The sequence below is a fragment of the Geospiza fortis genome, unplaced genomic scaffold, assembly GCF_000277835.1.
Source record: "Geospiza fortis unplaced genomic scaffold, GeoFor_1.0 scaffold11, whole genome shotgun sequence".
In the NCBI taxonomy this organism is placed as follows: domain Eukaryota; kingdom Metazoa; phylum Chordata; class Aves; order Passeriformes; family Thraupidae; genus Geospiza; species Geospiza fortis.
Window position 1 is genome coordinate 7,284,922 of NW_005054304.1, and position 13,643 is coordinate 7,298,564.

Consider the following 13,643-nt stretch of genomic DNA (forward strand, 5'->3'; position numbering starts at 1 on the left):
TGGGGTTTTTCTGCTCATTCATCCCCAAGGGCTCTTTCTGACAGCAGCTTGAACTACAGTGAAACTGCTCTAAGAAAAGGGATGGAATGACTTCATGCCTTCAAGTTACATACCCAGACTTTTAGTAAAACACACATGTACTCCTCTAAACAAGGGAATGTTTTTCAAAAACATCTATCATATATCTTTGCCATTCTAATTAATCCTATACTTTCCTTCAGGCTAAATCCCATCTGATCCATAAAATGTATTCATAGCTTTATCTGCCTCCTTTACGAGCACAGGACAGATTCTGCTTCAAAGTTAGGCCACCATTTCTGCGGGTTTTTTGGGAAGCACATATGAACATTAGACTTTCTATGGATAAATTACATTTCTTTAATTCCTTACATAAAGGGCGCCAGTTGTCCATATCACAGGGCAGGCAGCATGCATTAATATGATTGATAATAAATAGCAAAAATTAGGAAAAAGCTAGAAAGCTAAACATGACTAATACAAATTTTTTTAAAGACCCAAATTATAAATATCTGCTCACTGAAAATTGAGGCAGATAATTTAATGCTCATTCTAGCTAATTTAAAGGGAAAAGTTAGTAACTAATTAAGTATTATCTCTTATGACCAGGAGCTTTCATTACAGAGTAGAACAACAGACTACACATTTTCTGAAATTAGAAACAGAAAAAGTCTGTTTCAAATATCTCCCACACTACACATGCTAATAACCTAAAAGTTCATGAGAAATTTCCTGGTATACATCCACTACTCTGCTGCCATGCTTCTTTTGGGGGGGGGATGGAAAGATAATCAAAAGCGGGTTTTGCTGAAAAGCAAATGTTGCCCTCAGGGAAGGTTTGACTTTTGCTAGCAAGTGCAAAAAGACATCTGTTAAGATGCCCCATTTGATTATTACCAGCTTCAGACCACAAAAAGCTTTGGATTTTATGCATGAAATTCATATACAAAGCTTTACAGTAGGTTCTTGCAAACATATGTCTTCAGATGTATGTCCTCATAACTTGCTGTATCTTGCAAAGCCTACTGAGACCTGCTTGTGCTTGGAGTCTTTCAGAAAGCAATTGGGCAATGTTATGAAACAAACTTATTCATGCTGTTCTATATAAATCCCACAGGTGATGCAAAAAGAATTCTAAAAAAATTGAGTAGCATGTTGTAAAAGCAGATTCAAAACCCAATTTTCCAATAAATATTTAAATTTTAAAAAAAGAGGAAATATGTTCTGGGTACATTTCAGTACCGCTTTTTATTTATTTCTTTCTGGGAGAGATGCTGGGGTGCATGCAAAGCAGCACAACCAGCAAGTCAAGGGAGGGGATTCTGCCCCTCTGCTCTGCTGAGACCCCACCTTCAGGGCTGCATCAGCTCTGGAGTCCCAGCACAGGACAGACCTGGACCTGATGGACGGCGTCCAGGGGACACCACCAAGATGATCAGAGGGATGCAGTGCCCCTCCTATGAAGACAGACAGAGCTGGTGAGAGCCTAATTGTGGCCTTCCTAAAGTACCTAAAACCCTACAAGAAAGGTGGAGAGGATCCTGTGATCATGTTGGGACAGGGCAGGAGTAGAATACTTCAAACTAAAGGAGGATAGGTTTAGATACAGAAGAAATTCTTTACTGTGAGGGTGGTGGGGCACTTAACAGGTTGTCCAGAGAAGCTGTGGATGTCCCATCCTTGGAAGTGCTCAAGGCCAGGGGGCCATCAGCAACCTGATTTAGTAGAAGGCATTTCTGCCCACGTAAGGGGGTTAGAATCAGATCATCTTTAGGGTCTTTTCCAACCCAAACCATTGGGTTTGAGTTTATAATTCAGGATCCTTTCACTCTGTTAAATTCTTTTGTATGGAAGTGCCACACATTGTTTTGAAAACTTCCCTTTCCAAAAAACGCTGAATGGCAGAACATGTAAAGTACAAATTCAGTAGGCTTGATGCTGACAAGGGCTCAGTTGGCCTTGAGCAGACTCATCCCCTCTGATAAAATGATAAAGCATGGTTGTACTGTGCTGATGGTCACAGACACTATTAGTTTTATTATCTCAAGCTCTTGAAGCACCTTCACCTCAAAATATGAAGAAACAGAGCGGAACTGAGTGCCCTGTATGCTGCAGTATAAACCACCTGATTCTCAATGCCATTATTACCCCCACATTTCTTACACTATGTTGTCATGGCAGGTACAACCACCTACCATGAGCAACTACCCAGTGGCTGCTGTTCCCCCTACTACAGGATTTTGGGAAGGCATTGTCTCAAGTACATTTCCTCCTCCCAGCAACACATTATCCTAGGAAAGGCCTAGAACACACAAACTCAAATGAAAAAGGAAAGAATCAGGCCAGCAACACTGTTACTGGCACAACAGTAAGATACTGATAAAAGTAGTAACAAAAGCAGTGTACTTAAGACTGCTTCTATTTCAGACAGCCATGGTTTAACCCCAGCTGGCCACTAAGCACCACACAGCTGCTCATTAACTTCCTCCCCCAGCAGGATGGGGAAGAAGAGAATTGGAAAGGTAAATGGAAGAAAACTCAAGGGATAAGTATGGTTCAATTGAAATAAAATAATAGTAATAAAAATTATAACAAAAAGGAAAACAAAAAAGAAAGAAAGGTATAAAACCTACAGGTGATGCAAATTCAAACAATTGCTCACCACCAACCGATGCCCAGCCAGCCCCCAAGCAGATGACCCCCACTGTCACAGACATCTTTTCACTAAAAATCCTTTCTTAGGATTTTTTCCTTCTGAGAAGCTGAGAGACTTCAGAAACAAAATGTAAACAATGGTTATCTGCTGCTGTGGAATGCAACAGGTGGATCCATGATTGGTCTCATGTGGATGTTTGGAATTAATGGCCAATCACAGTGCAGCTGGCTCTGTCTGTCTGAGCCACAGACCTTTGCTATTCTTTCCTTTCTATTCTTAGCCTAGCCTTCTGATGAGAAATTCTTCTTCTATTCTTTTAGTATAGTTTTAATGTAATATATATCATAAAATAATACATCAAGCCTTCTGAAATATGGAGTAAACATTCTCGTCTCTTCCCTCATCTGAAAACCCCTGTGAACACTGTCACACCCCACCAACCTTGCCCATAGTTTTAGTGCTCAGTATGATGCCACATGGTGTGGAATATCCTTCTGGTCAACTGAGGTCAGCTGTCCTGGCTCTGTCTTCCCCAATTCCTTGTGAACCCCCATCCTTCTCACTGAAGGGGTGAGGCGAGAAGCAGGAAATGCTTCCATGTGTAAGCCCTGCCCAGCAGTAACTACAACATCCCTATGTTATCCAGCACAAATCCCAAACAGCCCCATACCAGGTACTGTGAGGAAAATGACCTCCATCCCAGCCAGCAGCAGCACACAGACACAGCATAAGAAAGCTGACACAGGAGTTACCATGGAAGATCTCTCACATGCTGCTTCAGAAATCAGAGCCATGAAGATAAATTGAGCAAACTATATAAATAGCACAGTTTGGTAAAAGCAATCACAGTAAGGAGAAAATCTTTTCTGTCTCTAAGGAATACCTAAACATCAGCATCATTACCTGAGTGACTTTAATAATGAGATCCAGCCTGGTGACCCTAGAGCTCTGAAAACCCCACAACAGGAGAAGAAAAACCAAAATAAGTTTCCAGTCTCATTTATTTTACTGCTTACACCAAGTAGTAATAGGGAAAGCACTAAGTGTGCACAAACAAATCAGTTCAGAATGCAGGGGGTTGATTCCAACTTAGTCAATTTATCTGAATACCAGGTTGCTTAATGACCTTAAGCCATTAAGTCTTTGTGAAATTGATATTTGCTCTGCATCACAGTGTTGAGACCCAGAGGAAATAAGCTTCTGCAGAGCTTGCTGTGCTATGGCCTGATTACTTCTTATCTATTCAGAGACTGTCCATTCCATTAAATGACGCTGGGACAGTGCACAGTGACCACACCAAGGGTGAGTTTAATTTCTAATACTGACTACAGCACTGTGCAAAAAGTATTAGCATTGAAGTTGTCTTTGCACTACCTATTACAGACAACAGGGCAGCATACAGTATCAATGTAAAACCTCTGGAGCAATTCAAAATAATAACTAGTTACTCTCAACCTTGAACAATAAAAGTAGATTCAAACCACAGAATTTCTCTGAATTGATGAACTTAGTCTTATTGTACCAAATATACTTTTGAGTATATATTTCAAACAGTAGGTTTGTCTTAAGTACTTGAAGAACTCATTTACAAAGATGCCATAAATATGGTGGTTCTTTAATTTATGCAATTTTCTGTAAGATACCTGATGGAGTTCAAGAGCAGGAATACCAATGACTAAGAACATTAAGAAGAACAAGAATGATCTTGAATAAAGAATTAAGCCAAACACCTGACTATGGTTTACTATTATCAATATTGTGTCTTCACTCACATGATTGAAGGACTAAGAGCTTTTTTGCCCCGACTTATTTACAAAGAGTTCTTTATGCAGAATATCTGGAGATGGACTGTAAATATTTCATCTTTGATACTGTTCATTTCTGGGAGATAGGCAAGATGAGTAATTACGCATTTACAGTCAAAGGCCAAGAGACATTTCAATCAGGAAGTCAAGTCTAAACACAGGGCATACACCCCATAAAACCAATAAGCAAAGCTGCTTTTATCAGAAATTCAGAGAAAGGGTGAGCTGACAACACACTTATCATATTCCAATGAATATGGAATATTCATATATATCATTCACAGCCTGGAATCCTCATTTCACAGTATCTTGATGTCAATAAACCTGGTACAACCAGGTCACATTTAAAGCAAGAAACACCTCAGTCTAGTAATTCTGGGTTTGAAAATGAACTGACCAAAGAATGCAATTAGGTTTTTTAGCTCTTCAAGGTGTGTCATTTCAGTAGCGTAGGGGCCTAAATCACAACTTATTCAAAGACAGCAAAGCTATCAAGATTATGGAATTCAGGCATTAAGAAAAGACTGACTGCAAAACCACAAACACTCATTTTGATCTGTGATTCTAGTTTGTATCTGACTGTCTCCAACCTCTCAAACCATTTTTATTTACATAACCAAGTGTTTATTTCACCTCAGGTTTCACATGATGCACTGGGGAGTTAATATCATAAGACCAGCACAGCTTGTGAACTCCCAGTCATATGAAAAGAGACAAGCAGGTCTTCACAAGCAACTTAAAAGGCATTTTTGTCACGTCAACTTTAACAGCATTGACTTAAATGGATTTGATTTCTACACCAACTTCACTAGCATCTCTGTCTTAATGTTACACCTCACAGAATCACTACAGTGAACCCAAGTCAGTTTTTATCTACCTTCTCTTCTTGCCAGAAGAACTATTAATAGGCTTCTCATTATTTTTTTATTCTTAAAATGTGTCCAAGCACTTGCTCTGTTCTTACACTGGCAAATCCACACTGTTTCATTTTGGAAGCCGTGGCCTCTAGATTTTGCCTGAAGTCTTCTCTTCTCACTGACATAGTTCAGCCTGTTCACTCCCTATTCATTTTCCATTTTCACACAACAGCCAAACATCTCAACCAGCTTGAAAGGACAGAAGGTGGCAAATTACAGCACAGAACCCATTATTTCCAAGTTTTGGGTGTTTCACTTTGTGTCACCTGTTTCCTAAAGTGTGTGAGGAGCAGCTACTGTTTTGCCTAAAATCAACAGTAACTTCTCTAAATTTTCTGTTCACAGGCGCAGCACATCACAGGTGTCTCCCCATTATGTTTTGGCTGTTTTGTACCTTCCAGAAGAAAATTTAAGGTATTTTAAAACCTATTAAAAATTCTATTCACCCACTGAAAATTCCCTGCCTAATTAAATATATTGCCAGCACATAAAGAGAGGCACAGCATTTGGGATGAGTAGTTTGTTTCAGGATGAGGAAGAGAAGTCCCCAACTGAGGTAGCCCACTACAATCCCAGTGCTTCAGCATGTTTCATACATGTGCAAATGCCCTTGACTTAGATTCCCACAGCATCCCAGCCTGGTGAACACCACCTCTATTAACTTGCTTCCTAGTGCTGTCAGCTGCTGCTCCCACATCTGTGATGATACTGGATGCAGGTGTCCCAAATCTCATTCTACTGCAATCCTCTACTGGTCATAGCAATGGTCCCTCGGAATATTTTTTGTAATTGAGGTCTAATGAGCTGAGATTTCAAATCTCATAACAACAGTACACATGCTCAGCCTGAGCTCTAACGGACTCTCCTCAATATTCTGTTCTATTTTGTTACTAGAAATACTCTTTTTCAACCATTTATGTGGGTTGTGTATTAAGTACTGACATTTGTTTACTTACCACTGTTTATCCTTTGCCTTGTGAGCACAATGATACACTGGCACGTGAGCTGAATGAGAGACTGGCTGTACACTGAGGAAAAAGAAATCCTTTTCTACTGTCTTATTTATTTCTGAATTTGTTAGGGGAAAAACAAATTTATTGACCATGCATTCTCCTCACATCTTCAGAACTCTCACATTCTACAGCAGAAAATTATACATTTTATTCAATGCCCTATGGTCAACTAAGGCTTTTCTGCACTCTGTAGATATCAAAGATGTCCATTCATTTTGCCCCTTAAAACAAATTATTGGTTACTGGTTTCAGTTCATACCTAAAATGATCCCTGCAAATCAATTTAAAATGTAAATTTACTCTTTCTTGGTGTAAAAATGCTATTGTAAAGATACATGCCTGGCATTAAATTCCAAGTTTGAAAGTGCTCTTGCTACTGAGAGATTAGTCATTGAAAAAAATCCAAAACACTCATAACTGTGACAAATTCAAATCAAAACTCTGAAATTTGTTTCTTTCCTGTAAGCCATTTCCATTCAGTCTTTGCACCCTACCAGATCTCTCAATTTTCCTATGCTTTTCCATCTTTAATAAATTATAGTGCTCTCAAAAAAACTCAATTTTTAACTTTGCTCATGAAGCAAAAAAGCTGAAATCAAGAGGTAATTATCTTACCTGTTGTAACTCCATGAACAACTCCTTCCTTGGTCCTGGAACCTAAACAAAGAAAAATAATAGGCTGAAGATACATATTCTTAAGTACTGGTAAAGACTAGATAGATGATAAAGAGGGAATTACATGTAGACTGCATACTGTTGCACACAATATTTTCCAAGGTTATTAAGAAATTCAGTCTAAGGGAAGAGACAAAGCCATCAGTAAGGAACAACTGTTCTTTAAACTAATTAGCACATACTGCTGCTTAAAACATAACTGGGTGTCTTTTTCCCTACCAGCCCTCTACTTGCCCTTGTCAAATTCCATAATTTGGCTACATTTCAGGGATTAGTATCCATCTGTGGACTATGATGCTTAACAATGTGCAATTAACAGAGTTTATGGCTCCTAGTTAATCATCTTACCTAGTCTGCCAGAGATAGGATGACATTTTACTTTTCTTACCAACACAGAAATGACCTTATTTGTAATGCATTTTTTTTGCTGTCATTCAGTATTTGAGACATTATAATTTATACTTCTGACTTTATACTTATAACAGAAGCAAATGCATGAGCAGAAAAATATTAGGGGAAAAAAAGCAACTTTTTGTCCAAAATTCTTTGCAGTAATACAATTAAATACAGAAACACAATATAAGCTCATTCATCAATATGTGCCACTTGCTACTAGTGCAAATTTATGCAACTTTAGCCATGTAGTTCTGACACTATTGGATTGATTACAAGATTGAAAAGGCTCTCTCACCCACAGGCAAGAGTAGAATAATAATCTGTGATAAAGACAAGGGAAAAAATACTGCATCAAGTAAAATGAAATGTCCCTTTAGCTAATGATGATGTTAAACAGCTGGGAAGTCTTTTTCCCTCTTTATTCCAAATTTATCATTAAAAAAAGTTGGTTTTTCTCTCATTGAAAAATATTTACCATTGAACAAGAGTTCAAGTGTTTCATTGTATACAGTTCATGCCTAACACCTGTTTTAGGCATTCGGTGCTCAATTTTGTACCACCATGAGACTTGAAGAAGCAAAGCACATCCTGGAATTCAAGCAGATGATGGTCCTGCTGACTTCTAGCAACTAAACAGCACTGTAGGCTTACCATGTGTCTACTGGAATACTTAATATTAAGCACATGCTTTTAAAGGCATTGCTAGACCGGATCAACATCTTGTTCATGTTTTTGAAAAGACTGTTTGCAAGCCAAGCCATTATAGACATGGCAACCTGTGAATTAGCAAGTAGCCAGTTCCCTAAGGCCAGAAAGGGATGGATGGGGATGGAAAGGGATGGTAGGACAGAATTCCACAGGGACCTGTGCAATACACACTTCTCCAGAGGGACCTATTCCAAGTCAATTCTTACTTTACTCACCCAGGTAACAGTGCTATAACCACAACTCACACAGAAATGCTGATCTTTTTTGTGGAAGACAGACTTTTCTTTAAAAAAAGCTCAGCTCACAGACCCATATGGAATGGGGGTATGTATAGCCAGATCCATTAATTGGCAAACAACCAGCTGGTTGGTGTTCCAGAGCCTACAGCATATGTTAGAGCACAAGAGCACTTGCCCCACTGCTGCATATTTGCATGCAAGAACCTGTTCCTGCCATGGCAGCTACAACAGCATCCAGAAGCACATGAGGAGCTGCCAGAAAAGGCCTATAAATAACAACAGCTGAATTCAGTAGGATGACTTCTGGCTAGCCATGAAGGAAAGTTGGTTGTCCACACTTGTTCCAGGATAAATTAGCTGTCTTTCATCCTGGCATTGCCAAAACACCATCAGTCCTGCTCACTGTACGCTGCATAACAAGGGGAACAGAGGAATCAGAGTAGGAATAATATAAAGACCAATTAACAGGACTCTAACCTAAACCAAGAAGAAATAGTAGTACGTGGTAATGCCACTTTTCCTAGCTGTAATAGACATCTGTGTGAGGGGAGGGAGAACACTAAACTCAATTTTTGGGTTTTTTCCAATTATAAAAAATACCATAGGGTCTCTTCATGATTTATTACCATGGCTGTCACTGTGCCAGAATGAAGGAATGTACCAGCAGTTTGCAAATACACTCATTTCTGGACTATTTGAGACCAATGGACTACTGACATTGCTTAGTCAGAGTTGGTTACAGACTGGGAGACAAACCCAAATCAGAGGAAGGGGCAATCAACATTTAAGAAAAACACTTCCTTCCAAGTCCTGAAGCCATTATTCTACCAGACCAACACTGAGTTCCTCAATTACTCTGCTGGCTTTTCTACCACCAAGGGAAAATAAGAACCATTATGAAAAGAGAGTGGAAGAATTTGGATGCCTTTGCCAAATAGGTCATGACTACTCTGCTCTACTCTAAGGCCACGTGCCAGCACAGGGAGTAGTAAACAACTGTCAACCACACTGCTGCTAATAAACTATTCCTTTGTTCTGAGAGCTTATGACACAACAAAAACAACCAGACTGGAAACTTCCATTCCTGAACATGCAACATGCACTCAAGAGTCAACTGAGTAGAAACTCCAGCTCCCTGGAAGCACACAGAAGCTCAGCAGACATCATGAACACTGCATTGTCAAGAGTGTGTGAGCACATCCTCCTTACTCAGTTCCTGGTTTCAAAGCAAGTGGGGATTAAGTACTGCTACTCACTTCCTCTCTGCTTCACACTAAAAGCTCTTGAAAGCTACAGAAAGATGCAGTTTTATACCTACAGCACACACAGGACTGCTGAGCCTTAGTCCTTCTTTCTAAACAATGACCAGGCCATTTTCTGACATCAAGAAAGGTCCTGATGCTTGAATGAGTTAAGACAACACCACCAACTTCAGTCAGCCAATGCTGAAGCCCATTGGCAGAGAAATTTAAGGGGAAAAAAACCCCAATACCTGAAAGCATAAAAAACCACTGTAGGCTGCATTTAAGGGATCTTGGGTACTTAAAAGGAGGCCAGACAGTGGACTGAGGGAAGGAAGTAGAGACTTCAGCATGGACAGGGGAAAAAACAAAAAAAAAACCCACCTCAATTAATCCTCCAATCCACTGCCCTCCCACATAGCTCTAAGTTTCTCCCTTTGCTAAGAGAAATTTTCTTTGTGCCAAAAAAAATGCCAAAACCAAAACAAGAATAAAAGAATTAGAATGACCACATTTCATCCCAAACAGCAGCTGTTGTTAATAGAACTCTTACCAGGTAGAATTAGGTTATAGTCTTTCACATAATAGTTAAGAGCAGCTTGGACAGAAAAGTCCAGATGCTTTCCACATTTACTTAAATTGCACTGATGCCAGTGGGAAGCCACATCACCTAGGGGATCAGGACCAAAGACTCTGCATCTTAACTCTCCACCAGCAATTGGAGGCTGAATGTTATGAAACTGAAAATGATTAACAGGTCCCACTCAGCCCAGTGTTGTTAGGCTCTTTTTTTGCAAGATGTCAGGCAGCTTTCACAGTAAAATCTGGCTGTGAATCTCAAATCTGAAAACCCAACTATAGAAAAAGGGAGTGAGAAGTCTCCACAAGCTCTAATGAATTGTGCTGCTCCTCTCCTCTGCTCATAAAGGGGCTTCACCACCTTTTGCACTGCAGTCATTATCAGCCTGCAGAAAAAAAGATTATCACACTGGCCTCTGCTAATGCTGCACAGGGGAAGAAACACCTCTGCTGTGTGCTTGGGAAGTAGACAGAGAAACACGCAGCTCCTCCTCTCCCTATTTGAACTTGTTGAGATGTCCTGCCTGTATGGGCAAGCACACAGCTGGGCACAAGCTGCCAGAGCTTCTGGAGACAGCTTCCAACCAAAGGCTCTTTTGCCTGCACAACAAACTGTGCACCTGGCCCTTGCCTCCTGAAAAGGAGGCACCTGGTGGGAGAAGGATCCTCCACCATTACTACAGTCACATGCACAGGTCCCTACCACAGCTCAGGGCTCTGCAGTCCCCAGTAATGTCTTAAAATTCTTGGAAAAAAATAGCAAGCCTGCCCTCCAAAGCTCAACCGCAGCAAAAGCATCTCTGAGGACAACAGGAAATCTGTTGCCTTTGGGAACAGAACTAGGTTCAAATGTTATTACGGTCTGGAGAACAGGTCAGAAACAAAGATTAATTTAGCACACAATGCAGGTTTCTAATACAAAGAAATCAATGACCCCAGAAGTATGGCCAGGGCTTCAAGAAAACAAAATAAAGTCCTACCTCTGGAAAATAATTCCAACCTCTAGCACAATATACAGTGGAAGAACATCTATTTTGCTGTCTTGAAAATGAGCAGATGCTCATTTTAAAATAGAATCATCCTACAATTAGTGCTCAAAATGACTGCCATCCCTGTTGGCGAGAGCACTGAGCTTTGCTATGGCTTAAAAGGGAGGAAGTATATTCCAAATGAGTAGTCCACACTATCTGGAGCAGAAATAATTTCTTACAGACTGGCACTAGGCTGCAAGAGGGAATCCAAAAAAGGCACTGGAATACCAGAGATCTCAGTACTCCCATTGAAAAGAAATGCCTCTGGTTTTCAGCTCTGTTTAACTTCTCTCTGTTATGTGAGCACATCTCCCTCAGTACACAGAGTGCCCATTACAGAACTGACCTGCTACAAAATCAACAGAACAGAAATGACCTACAGAAAAGGATCTCTTTTCCCCCTCCATTCTTTTATAGACTGGCTTTATTTGATGAATAAGAGAAACAGATCCATAATCATTTTTTTATAAATAACCACTTACTCATAGTCTTGGCAGATTGTTTTTCTGTGAATTTTTCATGACAGCATTTGCAAGACACTTTTCAAAAAGCCCAACACTTGCTAAATGAAGATGACTATCCTGCATGAAAGTAGCACTCAGGGATTTGAAAATAATTTTATCCCAGGCTCTGTGCAAGACTTGTTTGGCCTAGAATAAGACACTAACAACTGCTCTGCTACCTTGGGGTCTACCTGCCCTACCTCATTAACTGTAGAGGCTCTTCCTTGAGAAGTGGTGGAAAATATTTGTCATGAATTTGCAGTAGTAATTACAGAACATGAAAATAATTTCAGAAGAAGCCATTTGGCCATACAAAATGTTACCCTCAACATACCAAGCAGTCTGTACGTCTACTACTCAACTCCTGAGCTAACTGCTCAAGTGTATTCTCCTGAAATCCTGTTCAAGCCCCAGATGCTCTGTAGAATGTTGTGAAGCTACCTTCACCTACTTCAGCTTTTACATTTTTTCACATTTATTTTACTGTACCAACCACCCCTTCAGCCTTGATCTGGCAAACTTCTTGCATGGAGTGCCACCCAATGACCTGTGCTGTAAGGCACTTGGCTTCAAAGAACCAGAGCGCAGGAAGGCACAAATTTCCTCTTGCTTCTTTTGCAATGGTCTCCTACAAGCAATTACATATATTTTTCTGCAGAAGAATGGGTCTGATGAGGATCCAGCTGTGAATGTTGGGGTGCACCAACCAGCAGAGTGCTCTCTGCTGCCCACCTACCCACATAGAGGACTCCCTCTTTCGTCTTTCCTGCTGCCTCTGCCACACCCTGCTTAGTCTTTTCTGCTGCTGCTACGACTCCCTCCTTTGCCTTGGAAAGCCCTTTCATGAACACATCCATGGCTGAAGACTTTCTTCACACAGCTCTAGAGAAAAAAAAAAAAAACAAACAACAAACAGTACACACTTTCAGTAAGGTTTTTTCAGCTTTTTATCCCAGGAAGGGGAAAAAAATATTCCAACTGAATGGAATCACAATTACTTTAAAATTATATTACTTATACCCCCAAATTGTATAGCTATATGAAACAGATATCCTATTTCCACAGAATCCTATGGAGAGGTTGCCAATAATGCAGTTCTGATTGAAAGGTGGTTCCATTGATAGAAGTACCTTCCTTGCCTACCAAGGCATCATTTCTCCCAAAGGACAGCTCTGTTCATGTGCTGAATGCAAGATTTAGTCCTGTGATTTGGTGATACTCCACCTCTCATCCAGAGGAAAAAGCCAACTTAAATAAACATCGGCAACTTAAAAAACCAAACAAACAGACCAAACTGAAAAGCAAAACGTCTTATAAATGACAAATGTTCACTTGCAAGAAAATGCCATTACAACTCAGGTCTGGACAAAATAAAAACTGCAGCATTTCCATTAGTCCAGCATTTTACACACAGTCCACATCATTCTTTTGGAAACCCAGTTTTCCTGAATGGGTTCCTTGCATGCATCACAACTGAGAAAATATTTTACTGAAAAGCAAAAGCAAGAACACAGGATTTAAAAAGCACTGCACTAAAGCTACCAAGAGAGTCCTCTGGCAGCAATACAATCCAGGGCTACACTGAAACCACTGAAACAGTAATTAAAACCCAGAATCAGCATCCCTTCAACAAATCCATTATCAGTAGAGTCTTTTCTCTTCCTCCACCCACACAAACAGAAGTGCTGCCTGTTATCTTCTCTCCTTTGCCAGAGGCTGAGTAGGAGGAATGGATGTCTAGGAAGGCATCTGGGCTGTCGCAGCTTTCCACTAACTCGTGACGAGCGTGCGAAGGAAGGCAGCGTTCGCGCTCCAGCCAGCCTGCCCACGGTACCTGCCGCCCCGGGGATGGCGGAGGGGCT

At 40.4% G+C, this 13,643-nt stretch overlaps 1 protein-coding gene across 2 annotated transcripts in view; it reads right to left on the minus strand.

Moving 5' to 3' along the window:
* Window positions 1-13,643, minus strand: part of SNCA (synuclein alpha) — a 61,857-nt gene that overhangs the window by 47,797 nt on the left and 417 nt on the right. Inside the window, exons 1-3 of one of the 2 annotated variants that reach the window (XM_031066417.1) lie at window positions 12,912-13,051; window positions 12,518-12,663; window positions 7,025-7,066 (exon numbers count right to left, since the gene is read on the minus strand). In XM_031066417.1, the coding sequence (XP_030922277.1) occupies window positions 7,025-7,066; window positions 12,518-12,638 (163 nt within the window). In that variant the 5' untranslated portion in view covers window positions 12,639-12,663; window positions 12,912-13,051. Of the gene's footprint in view, window positions 1-7,024; window positions 7,067-12,517; window positions 12,664-12,911; window positions 13,052-13,643 lie in introns of those variants that run through there. The other variant, XM_005418128.2, reaches the window with a different exon arrangement.